This window comes from Sarcophilus harrisii, chromosome 4 (genome assembly GCF_902635505.1).
Source record: "Sarcophilus harrisii chromosome 4, mSarHar1.11, whole genome shotgun sequence".
Taxonomy (NCBI): domain Eukaryota; kingdom Metazoa; phylum Chordata; class Mammalia; order Dasyuromorphia; family Dasyuridae; genus Sarcophilus; species Sarcophilus harrisii.
Window position 1 is genome coordinate 452,021,414 of NC_045429.1, and position 16,844 is coordinate 452,038,257.

Consider the following 16,844-nt stretch of genomic DNA (forward strand, 5'->3'; position numbering starts at 1 on the left):
CATCCTCGTAAAACCTTGTGTTGCAAAATTTTTTCCCTCCCTTCCTCCCACTCCCTCTTCTAGATGGCAAGTAATCCAATATATGTTAAACATGTGCAACCTGCATCTTTGATTTCCTTCACAAGCTAATTGTACAATAATTCAGAGTCTGATTCTTTTTGTACAGCAAAATAATGTTTTGGTCATGTATACTTATTGTGTATCTAAGTTATATTTTAATATATTTAACATCTACTGGTCATCCTGCCATTTAGGGGAGGGGGTGGGGGGGGTAAGAGGTGAAAAATTGGAACAAGAGGTTTGGCAATGGTTAATGCTGTAAAGTTACCCATGTATATATCCTGTAAATTAAAGGCTATTAAATAAAAAAAAAAACAAAAAACATGTGCAGTTCTTTTATATGTTTCCATAATTATCATGCCACACAAGAAAAATCAGATCAAAAAGGAAAAAAAAGAGAAGGAAAACAAAATGCAAATAAACAACAAAAAGAGTGAAAATATCATGTGATCCACACTCAGTTTCCACAGTTCCTTTCTCTGGATGCAGATGGTTCTCTCCATCACAAGACCATTGGAACTGGCCTGAATCACCTCACTGTTGAAAAGAGCCACATTCCAGCCCTTTTCGTAGTGGCAAAAAACTGGAAACTGAATGGATGTCCATCAGTTGGAGAATGGCTGAATAAATTGTGGTATATGAATATTATGGAATATTACTGTTCTGTAAGAAATGACCAACAGGATAATTTCAGAAAGGCCTGGAGAGACTTACACGAACTGATGCTGAGTGAAATGAGCAGGACCAGGAGATCATTATATACTTCAACAACAATACTAGATGATGACCAGTTCTGATGGACCAGGCCATCCGCAGCAACGAGATCAACCAAATCATTTCTAATGGAGCAGTAATGAACTGAACTAGCTATACCCAGAAAAAGAACTCTGGGAGATGACTAAAAACCATTACATTGAATTCCCAATCCCTATATTTGCACACCTGCATTTTTGATTTCCTTCACAAGCTAATTGTACAATATTTCAGAGTCTGATTCTTTTTGTACAGCAAAATAACGTTTTGGTCATGTATACTTATTGTGTATCTAATTTATATTTTAATATATTTAATCTACTGGTCATCCTGCCATCTAGGGGAGGGGGTGGGGGGTAAGAGGTGAAAAATTGGAACAAGAGGTTTGGCAATTGTTAATGCTGTAAAGTTACCCATGTATATATCCGTAAATAAAAGGCTATTAAATAAAAAAAAAAAAAAAAGAAAAGAGCCACATCCATCAGAATTGATTATTGTATAGTCTTGTTGTTGTTGTGCACAATGATCTGGTTCTGCTCATTTCACTCAGCACCAGTTCATGTAGGTCTCTCCAGGCCTCTCTGAAATCATCCTGTTGATTGTTTCTTATAGAAAAATAATATTCCATAACTTATATACAGTAACTTATTCATCCATTCTCCAACTGATGGGCATCCACTCAGTTTCCAGTTTCTTGCCCCTACAAAAAGCACTGCCACAAACATTTTTGCACATGTGAGTCCCTTTCTGTCCTTTATGATCTCTTTGTGATATAAGCCTGGTAGAAATACTACTGTATCAAAGGGTATACATAGTTTGATAGCCCTTTGGTCATAGTGCCAGTTGCTCCCCAGAATCAGTTCACAACTCCATCAACAATGCATTAATGTCCCAGTTTTCCCACATTCCTTCCAACTTTTGTCATTATCTTTTCCTGTCATCTTAGCCAATTTGAGAGATATGTAGTGGTATCTCAGAATTGTCTTAATTTGCATTTCTCTGATCAATAGTGATTAAGAGCCGAAATGGTTTCAATTTCTTCATCTGAAAATTGTCTGTTCATATCCTTTGACCATTTATAAATCGAAGAATGACTTGAATTCTTATAAATTTGAGTCAATTCTTATATATATTTTAGAAATAAGACCTTTATCAGAACCCTTGAATATAAAAATTGTTCCCAGTTTATTGCTTCCCTTCTAATCTTGTCTGCTTTGGTTTTGTTTGTACAAAAACTTTTTAATTTAATATAATCAAAATCATCCATTTTGTATTCAATAATGTACTCCAGTTCTTCTTTAGCCACAAATTCATTCCTTCTCCATAGATCTGAGAAGTAGACTATCCTTTGTTCTTCTAATTTTGTTACAATATATCTCTTTATGTCTAAATCATGAACCCATCTTAGTATAGGGTATTATTAGGTGTGGGTCAATGCTTAGTTTCTGCCAATTTTCCCAGCAATTTTTGTCAAATAGTAAATTCTCATCCCCAAAGCTGGGATCTTGGGGTTTGTCAAACACTAGATTACTATAGTCATTGACTATATCATCTTGTGAACCTAACCTTTTCCACTGATTGACTACTCTATTTCTTAGCCAATACCAAATGGTTTTGATGACCGCTGCTTTATAATATAGTTTTATATCTGATACAGCGAACTGGCCAGTCTTTTAAATGAAACTCTCAAAATATGAAATTGTTGGTCCTTGGAAATCAGGCATTCAATACATTTCTGGGTCCATGTTTCAAGTTTTCCTACCTTGGTCATACCTGCCAGACCTTGCTCATCCCTGGGTTGGCCATGGAATTTGCAGGATGATTGACTGGATCCCAAGTCATCATGTCTCTTGGACGTGCCCTTTTAAAACTGAGCTTGTCCATGAGTTCTCTAGGGAATTGTATTGATATTTTTAGAAAAGATAAGATTTGTAAGTTAGACGATCAGCAGACACTTATTAAGCACTTACTATGTGCCAGGTACCATGTTAAACTCTTACAGTGAAAACATGCAAACATTATCTGCCATTACCTGGGACACAGAGAAAAACATGGAAACATTACCTGCAACTCACATACGTGGAGATTTGTACAAGATACATACACCAGAGATACAAAGGTAATCTTTGAGATTTCAGGGGTTAATTTTGTTTTGCCTATTCCTGGGCCCCAACTTCCTTTGTTTCTCCTCCCCCCCCAAGTCCCCTTCTTCAGGCCGTCTCTCCAACTCCATCAACAAGGCTGTGTGCTTTGATGGCATTAGCTGGCCAACGTATTCCAGATGTGAAAAGAGGAGGGTGTTTGTCTGAATTCTCAGCTGGCTTCTCCATTTTCCAACTCCCCTCCCTCTAGCCTTTGACCCCTTGTGCCACTCAGCCACAGACCCATTCCTCCAGTTCCCTTCATTTCATCTGGGCCAGCCCTTCCTGGTGTGGGCCAGGGAGACCCTTTGAAAGACTCCAGTTTGATGTTTTTAGTTTTTCCCCTTTCCCGTCATGTGAAAATGGAATCCTTTGAGGGGCATTCCCCTTGGCCTGGACCTGACCTATTCAGATCCGTGTGTTAACAGAGCTCCTTCTGGGGGAACCTTGTACCCCACCTGAGTCAGGTCATGGTTTGCTCATCAGGTGAGGGAGTCAAAGGGAGGCTGCCATTCTGAAAGGGACTTAGGCCTGACTTGTGTATTACCAGCCTTCAGAGAATCTCAGGTCTCTTCCCCTGGGCCAGAGGGTTCTCCCCGGCCACTGGAGTGTATGGCCTAATGGGAAATGAAAAGGGCAGCCCTGTTTTGCTCAGGTTGTGGTGGCTGGTTACTTAAACTCCTTTTCCCTCACTCCAGACCCATGGCTATTCATCAAAAGATCAACTCATTTCCTGCCTCCTGGGAGCTCCCCATCCCCTTCCTGTTGTGTCCCCAGATTCTCTGCTCCGATGACTGAGCTGTTTCTTCTCACTGTCTTTCCCATGCAAGAGCATCTGGTGCAGTGGCAGGAGTCAGGGCTTCAGAGGGATGCCCCAGTTGGCTTTCCAGCTCATCTCCATAATGGACTCAACTTCCATTCCTTCTTTGGAAGTGTTTCTTAAGCTTTTGGGGAAAATTTTGGCCTTCCCCGGGACATTTTCATTGAGCCCCAATTAGTTGGCCTCCTTGCCATGATTTCTCTTGTCCATGTCCTTTGAAAACTGGAAAACTCTTGGTCCCTGAGTTTCCTGCGTAGTCATTCCTGAAGATTTCCAGGCAACTATTTTGTGGGGTGACCCATCAGCAGGACCCATGGAATGACTTAAAGGAGAGACCATATCAAATGTTTGCTCTAACATGAGCTGCCCAAGACAGCCTCCTGTTCTAAGCTCCTAACATTAGCAATCTTTCTTGCCTGGAGACATGGGTTAGATCTTCGGCCTAAATAGGTAGGGATTAAAACTCCCTCTGTTTGAAAAGAAACCTCAAGGTTCTAGGAATCAGGGGAACTCCATCTAATTCTAACAAACCTAACAGATTTGACGGGTAACCCTGAGCGAGGAGATTCATTCCCTCCTTTGGGCTTGAGACCCCTCTCTCCCCAGGAAAAGAGCAACTCAATAGAAACGGATCCATGAAGGTCATGTATTAGGAAACCACAAGCTAACTATGCATTTGTATTTTATTTTTATTTATTTTGTTTAACATTTCTCAGTTACTTTTTAATCTGGTTCTGAGGACACGGGAGTTTTGCAGGTTGCTGTAGCCAGAGTTTGATGCTTATGGAGAAGATGATCTCTGACATCCCTTCTAGCTCCAACATACTCTGATTTTATAAAACTGAAGGACCCACATGGTTGTCGGGCAGGAAATCCCTCTCAGGAACAAAAGGGAGAGAAAAGGGACCCGAGACCTATCTCCCTCTGTCCAGATTGGGTTACTGCCGGGTACTGCCCAACTCTGTTTTCCTGTGCGGAAGTTCTGGGGCTTCTTATCTCCCCACAGAGATGAAACCCATACAGAAAAACCTGCTATGTGTGGATCTTCTTTATCTTTACATCTGTTTATGTCGAACCTTTGTGAGATGGCTTCTATAAATGCAGATGTTTTCATATGTTTATCTTATGTTATTTATGAGATGTCGGCTTATCTTCTGTTAAAATTTTTACCCTTAATTTTATTTTTGGTCCATCATCTTGATGGACTATATTTCTGGGCTATGTTCAAATATATAGTTTAGCTTTTTAAATTACATTTATTAATTTTTAATTCAGTTACATGCTTTTCCTTTCATTTCTTTTTTATGCCTTAAAACTGTGGCTAGGCTTCCCAAAACTAAATTAAATAGCATTAGAAATATTTAACATCTTTGTTTATTGTATCTTTCAATGAGAGAGATTCTAGTCTTTATTTTATGTTAATTCCTGATTTCAAATGTATTTTTTACAGTGAGAATTATTTTATTTTAAAATAGCTTTTTGATGTAAATTTTATTACATAACTACTGTATTCATTACCTTTTTAATTACATAGGTTCTTACTTGTTCTGTGTTCTTACTTTTCTGGATTATGGGTCCTTAATGTAATCTTAATATGAATAAGATAGATACTTCAAAGATGTAATATTTCCTCCTTCCTGTCATGTTAGGGAAATGCTAACCAGAGACCATGAAAAATAGAAGCTGTGAGCCTTAAAGGGAAGGATAAACAGAAAAAGTCATTAAGTTTAAGATTTTAGATCAATTTGTAGATGTAGATATTCCCTAACTTTGGAGCCCATAGAAAAAGCCTTTCTTCCTTTCTTCTTCTTCTTCTCAAAGGACAATCCAAATAGGATTTAAGAAGAGTCAGGAAGACCAGGAATCACAGAGACTCTGTGAGATGGAAAATGGGTGCCATTCACTTGCTAGATTTATTAATTTATTAGAAGATCAGAAAAACGATGGTATCCAAAAAAAAAGTTCAGAATGGGTAAAGATCCTTAATTCTGCTTTGGACGTATTGACTTTGAGATGTTTATGGGTATTGAGTTGAAATATCCAGGCAAGTAGTGATGTGGGACTGAGGAGAGACAGAGACAGAAGAGAAAGTAGAAGAAAAGAAGAGAAAGGAGAGGAGAGGAGAGAAAGGCCGGGCCAGGTGATAGATTTGGAAGTCATCTGCATTGAGATAGTAACAGTGGAACGGACGATGGTGTAGGGAGCCTCCAGAGAGAAGGCCAATGGTTCAACCTTTGGAGGATTCTTGTAGTTTGAAAGAAGGACATGAGTGAAGGCCCAGCAGAAAAGCTGAGAAAGTCAGGCAGGAGGAAGTCCAAAAGAATAAAGATAAAACAGTGTAGAGGGGAGAATGTCCAGGAGAAGAGGGCATTTATCAGTGTCACGGTGCTGAAAAGTTAAAAAGAATGAGGATTGGAAAAGGGCCACTAGAGCTGGCAACCAAGAGATCTGGGAAGAACTGGGATAAACTCCTAAGAGTCAGATCCTCTGGGAGGAGAAGTTCTTGCTAACCAGAAACAGGGGTGGGGTAGAACAAAGAACCAGAGAAGGTTCTATGGAGGAAAAGAACGTGGCATCCATTCGTCCTCCAAGTCTTAGCTCCCATGTTTGACCAACTGAATGTCTGCTGGAGTGTGATCTAAGCACAAAGGGGCACGTTAGCATTTGAGTATGGTTGGAATCCACCTTGGTCCCCAGCTCCCCTGAGCTAAGATAGCTATCCACCCAGAGAAGCTGGGCACAAAACCCACCTCTATCAGGACCTTGGGGCTAAGATTGATAGGACCACCCAAAAACAGTCCAGGGGCTGGTGTGAACTCAAGGTCCAATGGACCTAGCAAAGGCCTAGTTTGGGCTTATCAAGGAGCCTGATGAAGCAGCTCCACCTGCTGGTATTTCTAGACATTTTTAAGTCATAGCTTGATCATAAATAATGGATTAATGGTTCCTGTTTTGAATAAAATCATCCATGATTTTTCTTTTTTTAAAAAAATATATTGAATTATCTTTCCCTCTTCCCACTCTTATGATACTAATTCTAGGGATAGGAAGAGTCCACTGATTAGTATGGCAGCACCAAGGTTGTTGTTGAGCACTTGAACCCTACTCATTCTTCCGCCCTGACCATCGGTCTACAGTAGAGGTATCAAATTGGGCCCTGCCCATGTATCTGGCAAGACCTCCCCAGAGCCACAGGAACCAGAATAAAATACAATTGGGAATTGTTAGCCAAAGAAATAAAAACAGAACACAACATAGACGATGTTAATTTGTGGTTTTCTAAGTCAATATTCAGCCAGAGGGATCCATTTTTATTTGAATTTGACACTATTGCCTCACAACACTTTGTTGGTGAGTCTTAGAATAGAAATGAAGGATAAGCCTTCAGATTATAAGAAAATTAATTTCCCAAGATAAAATGTTTTGTATTGGACTAGCTACATCTAGGGGAGAGGGTGGGGGAAAGGAGGGAGAAAGAGAATGTATGTGTTCATATATATGTGTATATATACACATATACATAGAGAGGGAGAGGGGGAGGGAAGGGAGAGGATGTGTTTATATATATATAAATGTAAGTATATGTATATATACATATACATATATATAGAGAGAGAGGGAGAGAGGGAGAAAAGGAGAGAGAGACAGAGGGAAGAAAGTAGGGGAGGAAGGAGGGAAGGACGGAGGGAAGAAAGGAGGACAGAGGGAGATGGAGAAGGAGAGATAAAGGGAAGGAGAAGGAAAGAGAGAGAGAAAGAATAGTGTGTGTGTGTGTGTGTGTGTGTGTGTGTGTGTGTGTGTGTCCTAGAACTGAAAAGGATTTTAAAGCTCTTATTCAAGGGTTCTTTATCTGGGTTTCGTTAACTTAATTTAAAAACTATACTCTGAAAACTGTATATTTTGATAACTTTGTTAATCCTATCCGTTTTATTTAAAAGGCTTATTTGGAGATAGGATCTATAGCAGGGGATCCTCAAACTTTTTAAATAGGGGCCAGTTCACTGTCCCTCAGACTGTTGGAGGCCGGACTATAGTAAAAACAAACACTTTGTTTTGTGGGCCTTTAAATAAAGAAGCTTCATAGCCCTGGGTGAGGGGGATAATCGTCCTCAGGTGCCGCATCTGGCCCGTGGGCCATAGTTTGAGGACCCCTGGTATAGGGACCCTTTTTTTCTCAAGGTATCACTTAAGAACTTTAGAATTGATTACATGACGTGGGAGACAGTGGCCCGGGATGGCCCAGCATGGCATGCTCCCATTAGAGAAGGGGCTGGGTTCTATGAGCAAAGCAGAATGGAATTAGCCCAGAAGAAACTCAAGATGCCCAAAGCTAGAGAAGCCCCTCACGTTCATGGGGACTATTGTGTCTGACACTGGCCGAGCACGGAGCTCATCCAGGACTGACCAGCCTCAGTCAGACCCACTGTCACTGGACTCTAACACAGGAATGCCATTTTGGTGCTTTTTGAGAACGAGGGACAATGAAGGACTAAGGGACCTTGTCCCCCAGTAATCTCCTAGGGAGTGGAAGGAACAGTGTGTGGACAACTTTTCCTAGGAGTTTGACCACAGAAGGAGAAGAATGGTGATGGTTTAAGGGGTGAAAGGGTCTAGGGATTGTCTTTGCAGGATGGGAACGACCTGCATGTGTATTTGAAGGCAGCAGGGAAGGAATGGGGAGAAAAGGAAAGAGTGATAGCTGGGGGGAGGGGTGGTTGTGAGGCAGTGGCCTGGAGCCAAATGGGAAGATCTTCCAATGAGATGATATTTGTGAAGCACTTGGTACAATGCCCTGCACCTAGTAGGTGCTTAATAAATGCTTCCCTTCCCCCCCCCAAGGGTTGGCTTTGAGGAGGAAAAGGGTCATCTTTTTATTGGAAACTGGAGGAAATAAAGGAGGAAAGAATGGAAGGTGATGTCACGGAGCTTTGAGATGAGAAAAGGGGAGAGGAGAAGAGAAACAGCCTCTATTTTTCTCCATAAAATGAGGCCCTTGGTTGAGAAGGATGAGGAAGGGGATTGGGACAGGGGTCTTGAGGAGAGAAGGCAGGGCTCGGAACACCTCTGTGGGAGTGGGAGAAAGAATATGGGAGTGGTCGAGGCTCCAATCTGCTCAATTATGTGATCCTTCCAGCTCTGTTCAGCATGTAGGAATAGGAGTCAACGGTGGGAGTGATGGGGGGGGGGGGTCCAGCAGAGGTTGAGCCCTGATGGTAAGTGGGTGAAGGGACTCGTGTATCATGAAGTACTTAATGAAGGATTAAGCCTGGGAAGGGAGGAGGGGAGAGAACACAGTGGCAAAGAAACCCTGGGATGCCAGAGCCCAGGAACTATCCCAGGAGCTGACTTAGACTTCAAGGGCCTCAGAGGCCGCCAGGTCAATCCTTTTATTGCACACACAAGAAAACTGAGGTCCAAGGAGGTTTAGTGATGCATCTGGAGTTACACAAATAGTTATCTGCAATAGTATTTGATTTTTCCAAACACACATACCAATAGTTTTCAACATTCATTTTTGTAACGTGTTCCAAATTTTTCTCCCTCCCTTCCTTGCATCTCTCATCCCCAAGACAGCAAGCAATCGGATATAGGTTAAATATGTGCAATTCTTTTAAATATATTTCCATATTTGTCACATGGTGCAAGAAAAATCAGACCAAAAGGGAAAAACTACGAAAAAGGAAAAAAACTAATAAATAAAAAGTGCAAATATTGTGCTTTCCCATATCTATCACTGCATACACAGATAGTCATCAAAGCAGAATGTGGACACAGGTTCTCTGAGTCTGAGTTCCCTTGGTACAGAGAAGCAGGCTCAGAAAGAGACATAAAAGTACATGTGTATGTGTGTGTGTATGTGGGGGGGGGGATAGCACTGCAATGGGATGTCCAGGGGGAGCTTGCTGTCAGGGAGGGCCAGGGCCCCGGCCTGACACAGGATGGCAGGAAGAGCCGGTCATCCCTGTGGTGCTTGTGTGGTGGGCAGGCTGTGGGCGGGGGGCAGGCAGGCTGGGGTGGGGGCCGGCCCCATGGTGACTGCTCTTTTGTGTTAGTTACAGGACCCTGATCCGGCCCACCTACAAAGTGTCCTACCGGACCGTGACGGCTCTGGAGTGGAAGTGCTGCCCTGGGTTTTCGGGAAGTAACTGTGAGGAGGGTGAGTGATGATGATGGGATCGATTTGGGGGAAAGCCTGCGTCCGCTCCCTTCCTTGGGAGCAGGCTCCATTTTGCAAGTGTGGATTCAATTTTCAACTTTTTTCTCATCTCTCTGACCAATTCCGAACCAAATGTGGGCAGGCTTGGCCCAGCTGAGCTGAGCAGGCCCACAGAGTGCCTTTATTCCTTCTGCGATTTACTTCCATGGGGGATCCAGTGGGAGTTATCACAGCTGGTACTGGGGAGACACAGGGGTCAGATCGAGCCGTGGAGCGTGGTCGGGAGTTGGCACTAGTTAACTTTGTTTCTCAGGTCTGGAGTTTAGTTGACAAGAGGCACAAAGCTTATGGGAAGTCCTTTGGAGCCTCAGAATATAGTCTCTCTGTCCAGATTCTCTTCTCTTCTCCTAGTGAGAAAATGATCGCAATTTTTCAACTCAAGTCGTCCCCTTGGCACCTTTTGCAAATGATTATTGAGGTCTGTGACTCTCTGAGGAGGCTTTGATGTGGCCAGATGAAATTTCATGGAACTCCATCATTGACAATTCAGACAAGATTTGCAGACTTCCATTTCTGAATGTGAATGAAGAGATGAATAAATGTTAAAAACTCTGTGAATCCTATCCTTAAATAACCTGATCACAAATCAAGGTTTTTTGTTTGTCATCTACCATACTCCTTTCCCAATCTCAAACCCATCAATTGTTCCATGTTCGGTCCTAAATGTTGCTTCTTAGCATACATACAGGTTCTTTAGAAGACAAGTAAGATGATCCTGCATTTGTACATTTGTTGTGATTCCCACAGTCAGAAGCTTTAATATAGTCAATGAAACAGAAGGAGATGTTTTTCTGGAACTCCCTTGCTTTCTCCATAATTCTGCAAATGTTGGCAATGTTGGTCGATAGTTCTCTGTTTCTTCAAAAAACAGCCTGCTCTTCTCATAATTCTCAGTTTACATGTTGCTAAAGCCTCATTTGCAGGATCTTAAACAGAACCATGTGAAATAAGTGCATTTGTTTAGTAACTTGAAAATCCTTTGGCACTGTCATTTTTAGGATTGGGACGTCAATGATCGTTTCCAATCCATTGTTGTATATTCCAAACTTGCCGAGGTATTGAATGCAGCACTTTAACAGCATCATCCTGTTGGATCTTAAATAGCTCAACTGGAATCCCATCACCTTCATTAATCTTATTGTTAGTGATGCTTCTTAAGGGCCACTTGACTTTATTCTCTAGGATTTGGCACTAGATCAGTAACCATGTCATTACTGGTGAACTTTTTCAATTACATATAAACAAAAATTGTTAATACTTTTTTAAATTTTGAGTTCCAAATCTCTCCCTCCCTTCCCACCCGCCTTCTTAAGAAAGCAAGCAATTTGATATATATGTGTAATCATGCAATCTATTTACATATTAGCTATGTTGCAATAGAAAACACAGATCCAAAAAACTGAAAATAATAAAATAAAAATGTAATATGATATATTTTATTATAAATATATATAATATAATATATAATATAAAATAAAAAGTATACTTTAATCTGTATTCATATGCCATCAGTTCTTTTTTTGGAGGTACATAGAATTTTTCATCACAAGTCCTTCAGTGTTGTCTTGGATCATTACATTACTGTTACTATGTATCATGTTTTCCTGGTTCTGTTCATTTTACTTTACATCAGTTCATTTAGGATTTTCCAGGATTTTCTGCAAATAACATGCTTAATTTCTTATAGCAGAATAGTCTTCCATCACAATCTCTCATACAACAACTTAATCAGTCATTCCCCAATGGATACACATTCCTGCATTTTCCAATTATTTGCCATTAATATTAATGGCAATTAAATTGAATTAAATGTAAGGTAGAAAATTAGTTTCTGTAGATTTTATTTGGGGGGGGGGAACCACAACTTAAAGTTTAGAAGCGGCTGCCGAGCAGTGTGGGGATGTCCCTGAAACTCAGGGCCTGCCTTTAGTGGAATCTAAGTCATGTGAGTCAGTTATTTCGGTCATGGTTCCAGGCCTTATGGAGTGCTGACCCCTGACCCCTGGCCAAGAGGGAGTCTCTTGTGATGGAGAAATGAAAACGGGCCTCGGGTCTGCATCTGGATGTCCATCAGCCTCCTCTCCTATCTCGGCTCCCTCCTCACCCTTTCTCCATCCAGGAATCTCAAAGCATGCTGTGCCGTGCACAGGGGACCCCCGGTGGGGGCAGGGGACCCTGCCTGGTTTTTACCTGATGTCAGCTCTCTCCCGGCCCCCTCCATCAGAACCCCCAAGCATGGTGCACTTTGCTCTGGGTTCCTTCCTCACTGAGGAGGCTCGGGGAGCTTTCAGCTGTCGGGGGCTCAGTCCTCAGTAAGTGATGGTTTGTCCTGGATGACCTTCAAGGTTCCTTCCTGCCCTAGATTCCTGACCCTTCAATCCTTTCTTTATCTTTGACATCCTAGACCAGGAGTGAACAGGGACCTCATCTCAGCCCCTTGATGTGAGCAGGATTCTGGCCAGGCCCCCCACCCTCTGATCTTCCCCCAACTCCTGTTTTCTAATCTTTAAGAAAATAAGACCCTGCGATAGAAGATGCAGAAATTCTACAGGGAGCAGTGAGTGGGATCTGGAGCTGGAAAGCGTGGGTTGACTGCCAGAGTAACTTTGAGAAAATCACCTTGTGGGTCTCGGTTCCTCATTTGTGAAGTGAGGGGAGCTAAGTTAGATGCTCTAAGGTCTCTTCTACAAACACTCTGTGACCCCATGAGTTGTGGGTCACAGGAGCAAGGCCTAAAAGGAGCCTTTGGAATGTTCTGCCCGGGCCCAGATCCCATCACGGCTCTCTGTGGCTCCGACGTGCCCACAAAAGAGCCTGGTGTGAAGCCCGGTCCTGTGGCCTTCCTGACGGTAGCCCAGGATGCATCCCTGTGTCGGAAGAAATGTGCCCCATGTTCCTCTGGTTCCTTGGGAGCTGAGCGTCTGCCTCTGCTTGGGCCCCGGTTCTGGTGCTTTCTCACCTTTCTCACATCCAGAAAAACTGCTCAAAATCCCTTGTTTTTTCATGGTGCCTTTCTTAAGGGTCCTTTCCTGGGATCTTTGAACAGAAGAGAAAACTGGAGCATTTTGCCGAATCCTCCTAAAACCAGCAGTGGAATAATAATGGGATGCCTTTCTTAGCAATCTTTGGGAGGCTCCAAACCGGCCTCCCCTCCCCCTTTCCCAGGACAGGCACAGGACAGATCTTACTGGAAAATATGCCTCTGGTTTTCCTGACGTCCCTTTGTGATCTTATAAAACCCCCTCCGGTCTCCACCTTGGACCACAGAGTCGTGGGTTCCTGCTATCCTGCTGAGGAGGCAGAAACCAGAGCGGCTCCCTCTCCCGATGCTTTCGGAGACCGTTTCCCACAGCCCGCCGGGCCATGTGGGGCAGCGAGGGAGGCTTGGGCACAGACAATGCCCTCGTTCCCCCATCGGGGATAATAAGTTTGACTTGTGGGTATGTTTTGTTTCGCTTTGTTTTCTTTCCTCCCACTGGAGCCCCAGCAAGCACAGGAAATGAATGCACGGAGCACTCGCTCTGGTGAGCACTGATATGGAGAACATATGGAAGAGGGCAGAGAGGGGTGAGGGGGCTCAGCCATTGCATTCATGCATCAAGCTGATTGATTAAAATCCAAGAGGTGGCCGACATTTCAGCCGCGCACCCACCCGTGCTCATTTACTGGAAGTTCAAAGCCAAAGCCAGCCCTCCCCGAGAGGATTACTGCTTGCCAAGCTCAGCATCACGACCTTGGCCATGTCGCCTTTGACTTTATCTGCCTCAAGCTTGGAAAACGGCCCTTCGTTGCCTCCTCGGAGGCTTGGGGCATCAAGAGCTGTGATCCTGAGGGAGTGGGGCAGGGTGCCAGGTCAGGGCACCCATGCCCTTGGGCTTCCTGGGCTGCCATCACAAACCCAAGCTTCTCCACTTTGGCCAGAGTTCTTCCAGTCGTCCTCACCCCACATATCCGGTCACTTGCCAGGTCTTGCCTTATCTATCTTTCCTCAGACCCTCAGCCTGGACTTTAATCCAGCCCTTATCCATTCTGGCCCACATTGCTGCCAAATCCTTGATCTTCTTGCCTTATATTTCTCCCATCTCCAATTCCTCTCCAAAACTGTTGTCTAAGTGATTTTCCTTAAGTAAGGACCTGATCTTGTCAGTAAGTTCCACTGGCCCCCTGTTGCCTCTAGGATAGAATTTAGATTCTTTTCTTCACTTGTAAAGTCCTACACTTTGGCCAAGTTTTCCCTTTCCAGCTTTGCTGGACATTGCTCCCCTTCTGGAACTCAGGGGGCTAGCCTGGCCTGGCCTCTGTCTCCCTTTGGTGTGCCCTCGAGCCCTCGTCCTTGCTGTTGGCAGTGTCCTTCCTCCAGCCCCCCTACCTTATGAAACCCTTCTCTTTCTTCAAGACATAGTTGCATATAAAGCCCTTCCACCTCCTCTTCCCTGATATCTTGCATCCTCCTTCCCTAAAGGAGCTTGTATCAGCCTCTCTGTATTCTTTTGGTTTTATTCTTTTGTATTTTTTTTGTATTTGTTGTACTTGTATGTATACACACGTATTTGTATTCTATGGATGCTCAGTGTCCCAAGAGTCTTGGTGCAATTTTAAGCTAATTTATTAGCTAGAAGTATTGGCTTCCCTCATTACAATGGAAGCTCCTTGAGAGAAGGGATGGTTTTATCTTAGTATCTCCAGTGCCTGGCATGGTGCCTGGGATACAGTAAGTGCTTAATAAATGCCTGTGGATTGATTGACTGGAGACAAGTGCAGTTGACACGTCCCTTCCCCTCTGGGCTTGACGATCTACTTTAATGAGCAAAAGAAGAAAATCATTGGGTTTTGAGTTTAGTATGATTCCATTTAAATGCCTTGGTCATTGAAGATGAGAAAATGTGCTATGTAGAAGCTACTTGTATGTGTGATCGCCCCACACCAGCACCTCCCAGAACTCAGACTAGTTCCCAGTTTGTGCCTGATTTTTTCCCAGAGGGATTTGTTGGGGTGGAGGTATGCTAGGGTGGCTTCCCGACAGATAGTTTTTTTTTTACAAATTCAAGGGAAGGAGAGCGGGGATTCGAACCCATCACTCTTCATTTCAGGCCCCATGATCGCCTAATATGGACACAGATGAAGTCTCATCCAAGCGATGTGGCACTTTTGGCAAGCGTGTCAGTATTGGTCAATAGTTTTCCTGAGAGCAAATACATAGTAAAGATTGTTGTGTATATATATAAAATGATCTTTTAACTTATTCATTACCTTCAAAGCTATGGGGCTGCCCCATTTGCCATACTTGCATGCCCTAAAAGGACCCTACCACCCAAAGGAGGACATTTCTGGTGACTGGAGAGATGAGGGAGCTCTTGGAACAACTTTCTGGAACTTGGGACCTCCTGGGGTGATGTTTAGGCTGATTTTATATATATATATATATATATATATATATATCTTTTTAAAAAATATCCTTTTAAAGTAATATTCAATATTGATTTATATAATTTTGATTTTGATCTTATTCTTGGAACAGAAGACTCTAATGGTGTTTATTAGGTAATATTGTTTAGGGGATATTGTTTATGGTGTTTAGGTAATATTGTTAGTAAGTCACAGTCTGCCTTGCATTTGAATAGGTGCTCATTGGACACTTGCCTTCAGGGATTAACAGGTTGTTGGGAGAAGCAGTTTTTCTTGGATATTTTGCACCTAGAACAGTGAGGTGGTGCGGTGGGCAGAGTGCCAAGCCTGGAGTCAGGAGGATCCATCTTCTTGAGTTCAAATCTGGCCTCAGATTACTCCCTGGGCGAGTCCCCTTCACCTTGTAAAATCTGTAAAATGAGAAGGAGAAGGAAGTGGCGAACCACTTGAGTAGTTTAGTTGCGAAAATCCCAAATGGGGTCACGAAGACTTGAACACGACAACAACAACCCAATTTTTTCTTAGCCCTGTTCATTGGCCCACATGGTCAGAAAACATGCAATAAAGGCAGTCCAAACATCCTGCCAATTAAGAACATGAAATGGCTCATGTTGCGTCATGTACTCTGTGAAGCTGACCCAGATGATACTCAAGGGAAACAAAATTTAAATCACTGACTGTCACATTCCCCCAGTAACCAGTTCTCTTGGCTCCAGACAGATGGCAGCTCCCACACTGCCAGGCAATCAGGGAACATGTGGCCGCCTGCCTTTAACTTGGAACTTTTAACTCTAAAAATGCTGATTCCCCCACAATAATGTGGCTCCCTTAAACTCCAATTGAGAGGCAGTTTTTTAAATGATTTCCCTTGTGTCGGCAAACTGGCCTTCTCCTCTGTCACAGCATTCCCTCTCTAACCTCCATGACTTTGCACAGTCTCTCCTGCGTGTTCGGAACGTTTTCCTTCCTCATCCTGAGAGTCCCCAACTACATTCAGAGCACAGTTTAATGATCTCTACCCCTGCTAGGGCTCTCACCCTCTGCGAGATTTTGCATCTAATTGGCATGTATTTTATAGTTTCCTTTATGTTTGTATTGTTTCCTCCAACGGAATAGAGTCTTCTTGAGGACAGACCCTATTTTGTCTATGTCTCCTCCAACACATAGGGTGTAATGGTGTTCAGCACCCGATGGAGAAGTTCCTTACAAAATGTTGACTTTAACTAGTCCTCCCCATCTGTCATGGGCTTTGGAAGGAAAATAACTGATCCACATGATGACTGAATCCTTACCTTAGTCCTCGTGCTAAAGAATCATGATAAATCCAACTCACAGGAAACTAACTAATCCACATGGCTGGATCCATACCTTAGTCCTCATGCTAAATAGCTGGGTTAATCACAAATAAATCCAATTCACAGCAGTGTGAATAAGACTAATGTTCCTA

At 43.0% G+C, this 16,844-nt stretch overlaps 1 protein-coding gene across 5 annotated transcripts in view; it reads left to right on the forward strand.

Annotated features, from left to right (window-relative positions):
• COL26A1 (collagen type XXVI alpha 1 chain) overlaps positions 1-16,844 on the forward strand; it is a 205,186-nt gene that overhangs the window by 88,307 nt on the left and 100,035 nt on the right. For 3 of the 5 annotated variants that reach the window (XM_031968034.1, XM_031968030.1, XM_031968032.1), the window contains one exon: positions 9,828-9,931. In XM_031968034.1, coding sequence (XP_031823894.1) covers positions 9,828-9,931 — 104 coding nt within the window. The remainder of the gene's footprint in view (positions 1-9,827; positions 9,932-16,844) is intronic. The other 2 variants (XM_031968031.1, XM_031968033.1) reach the window with 1 other exon arrangement.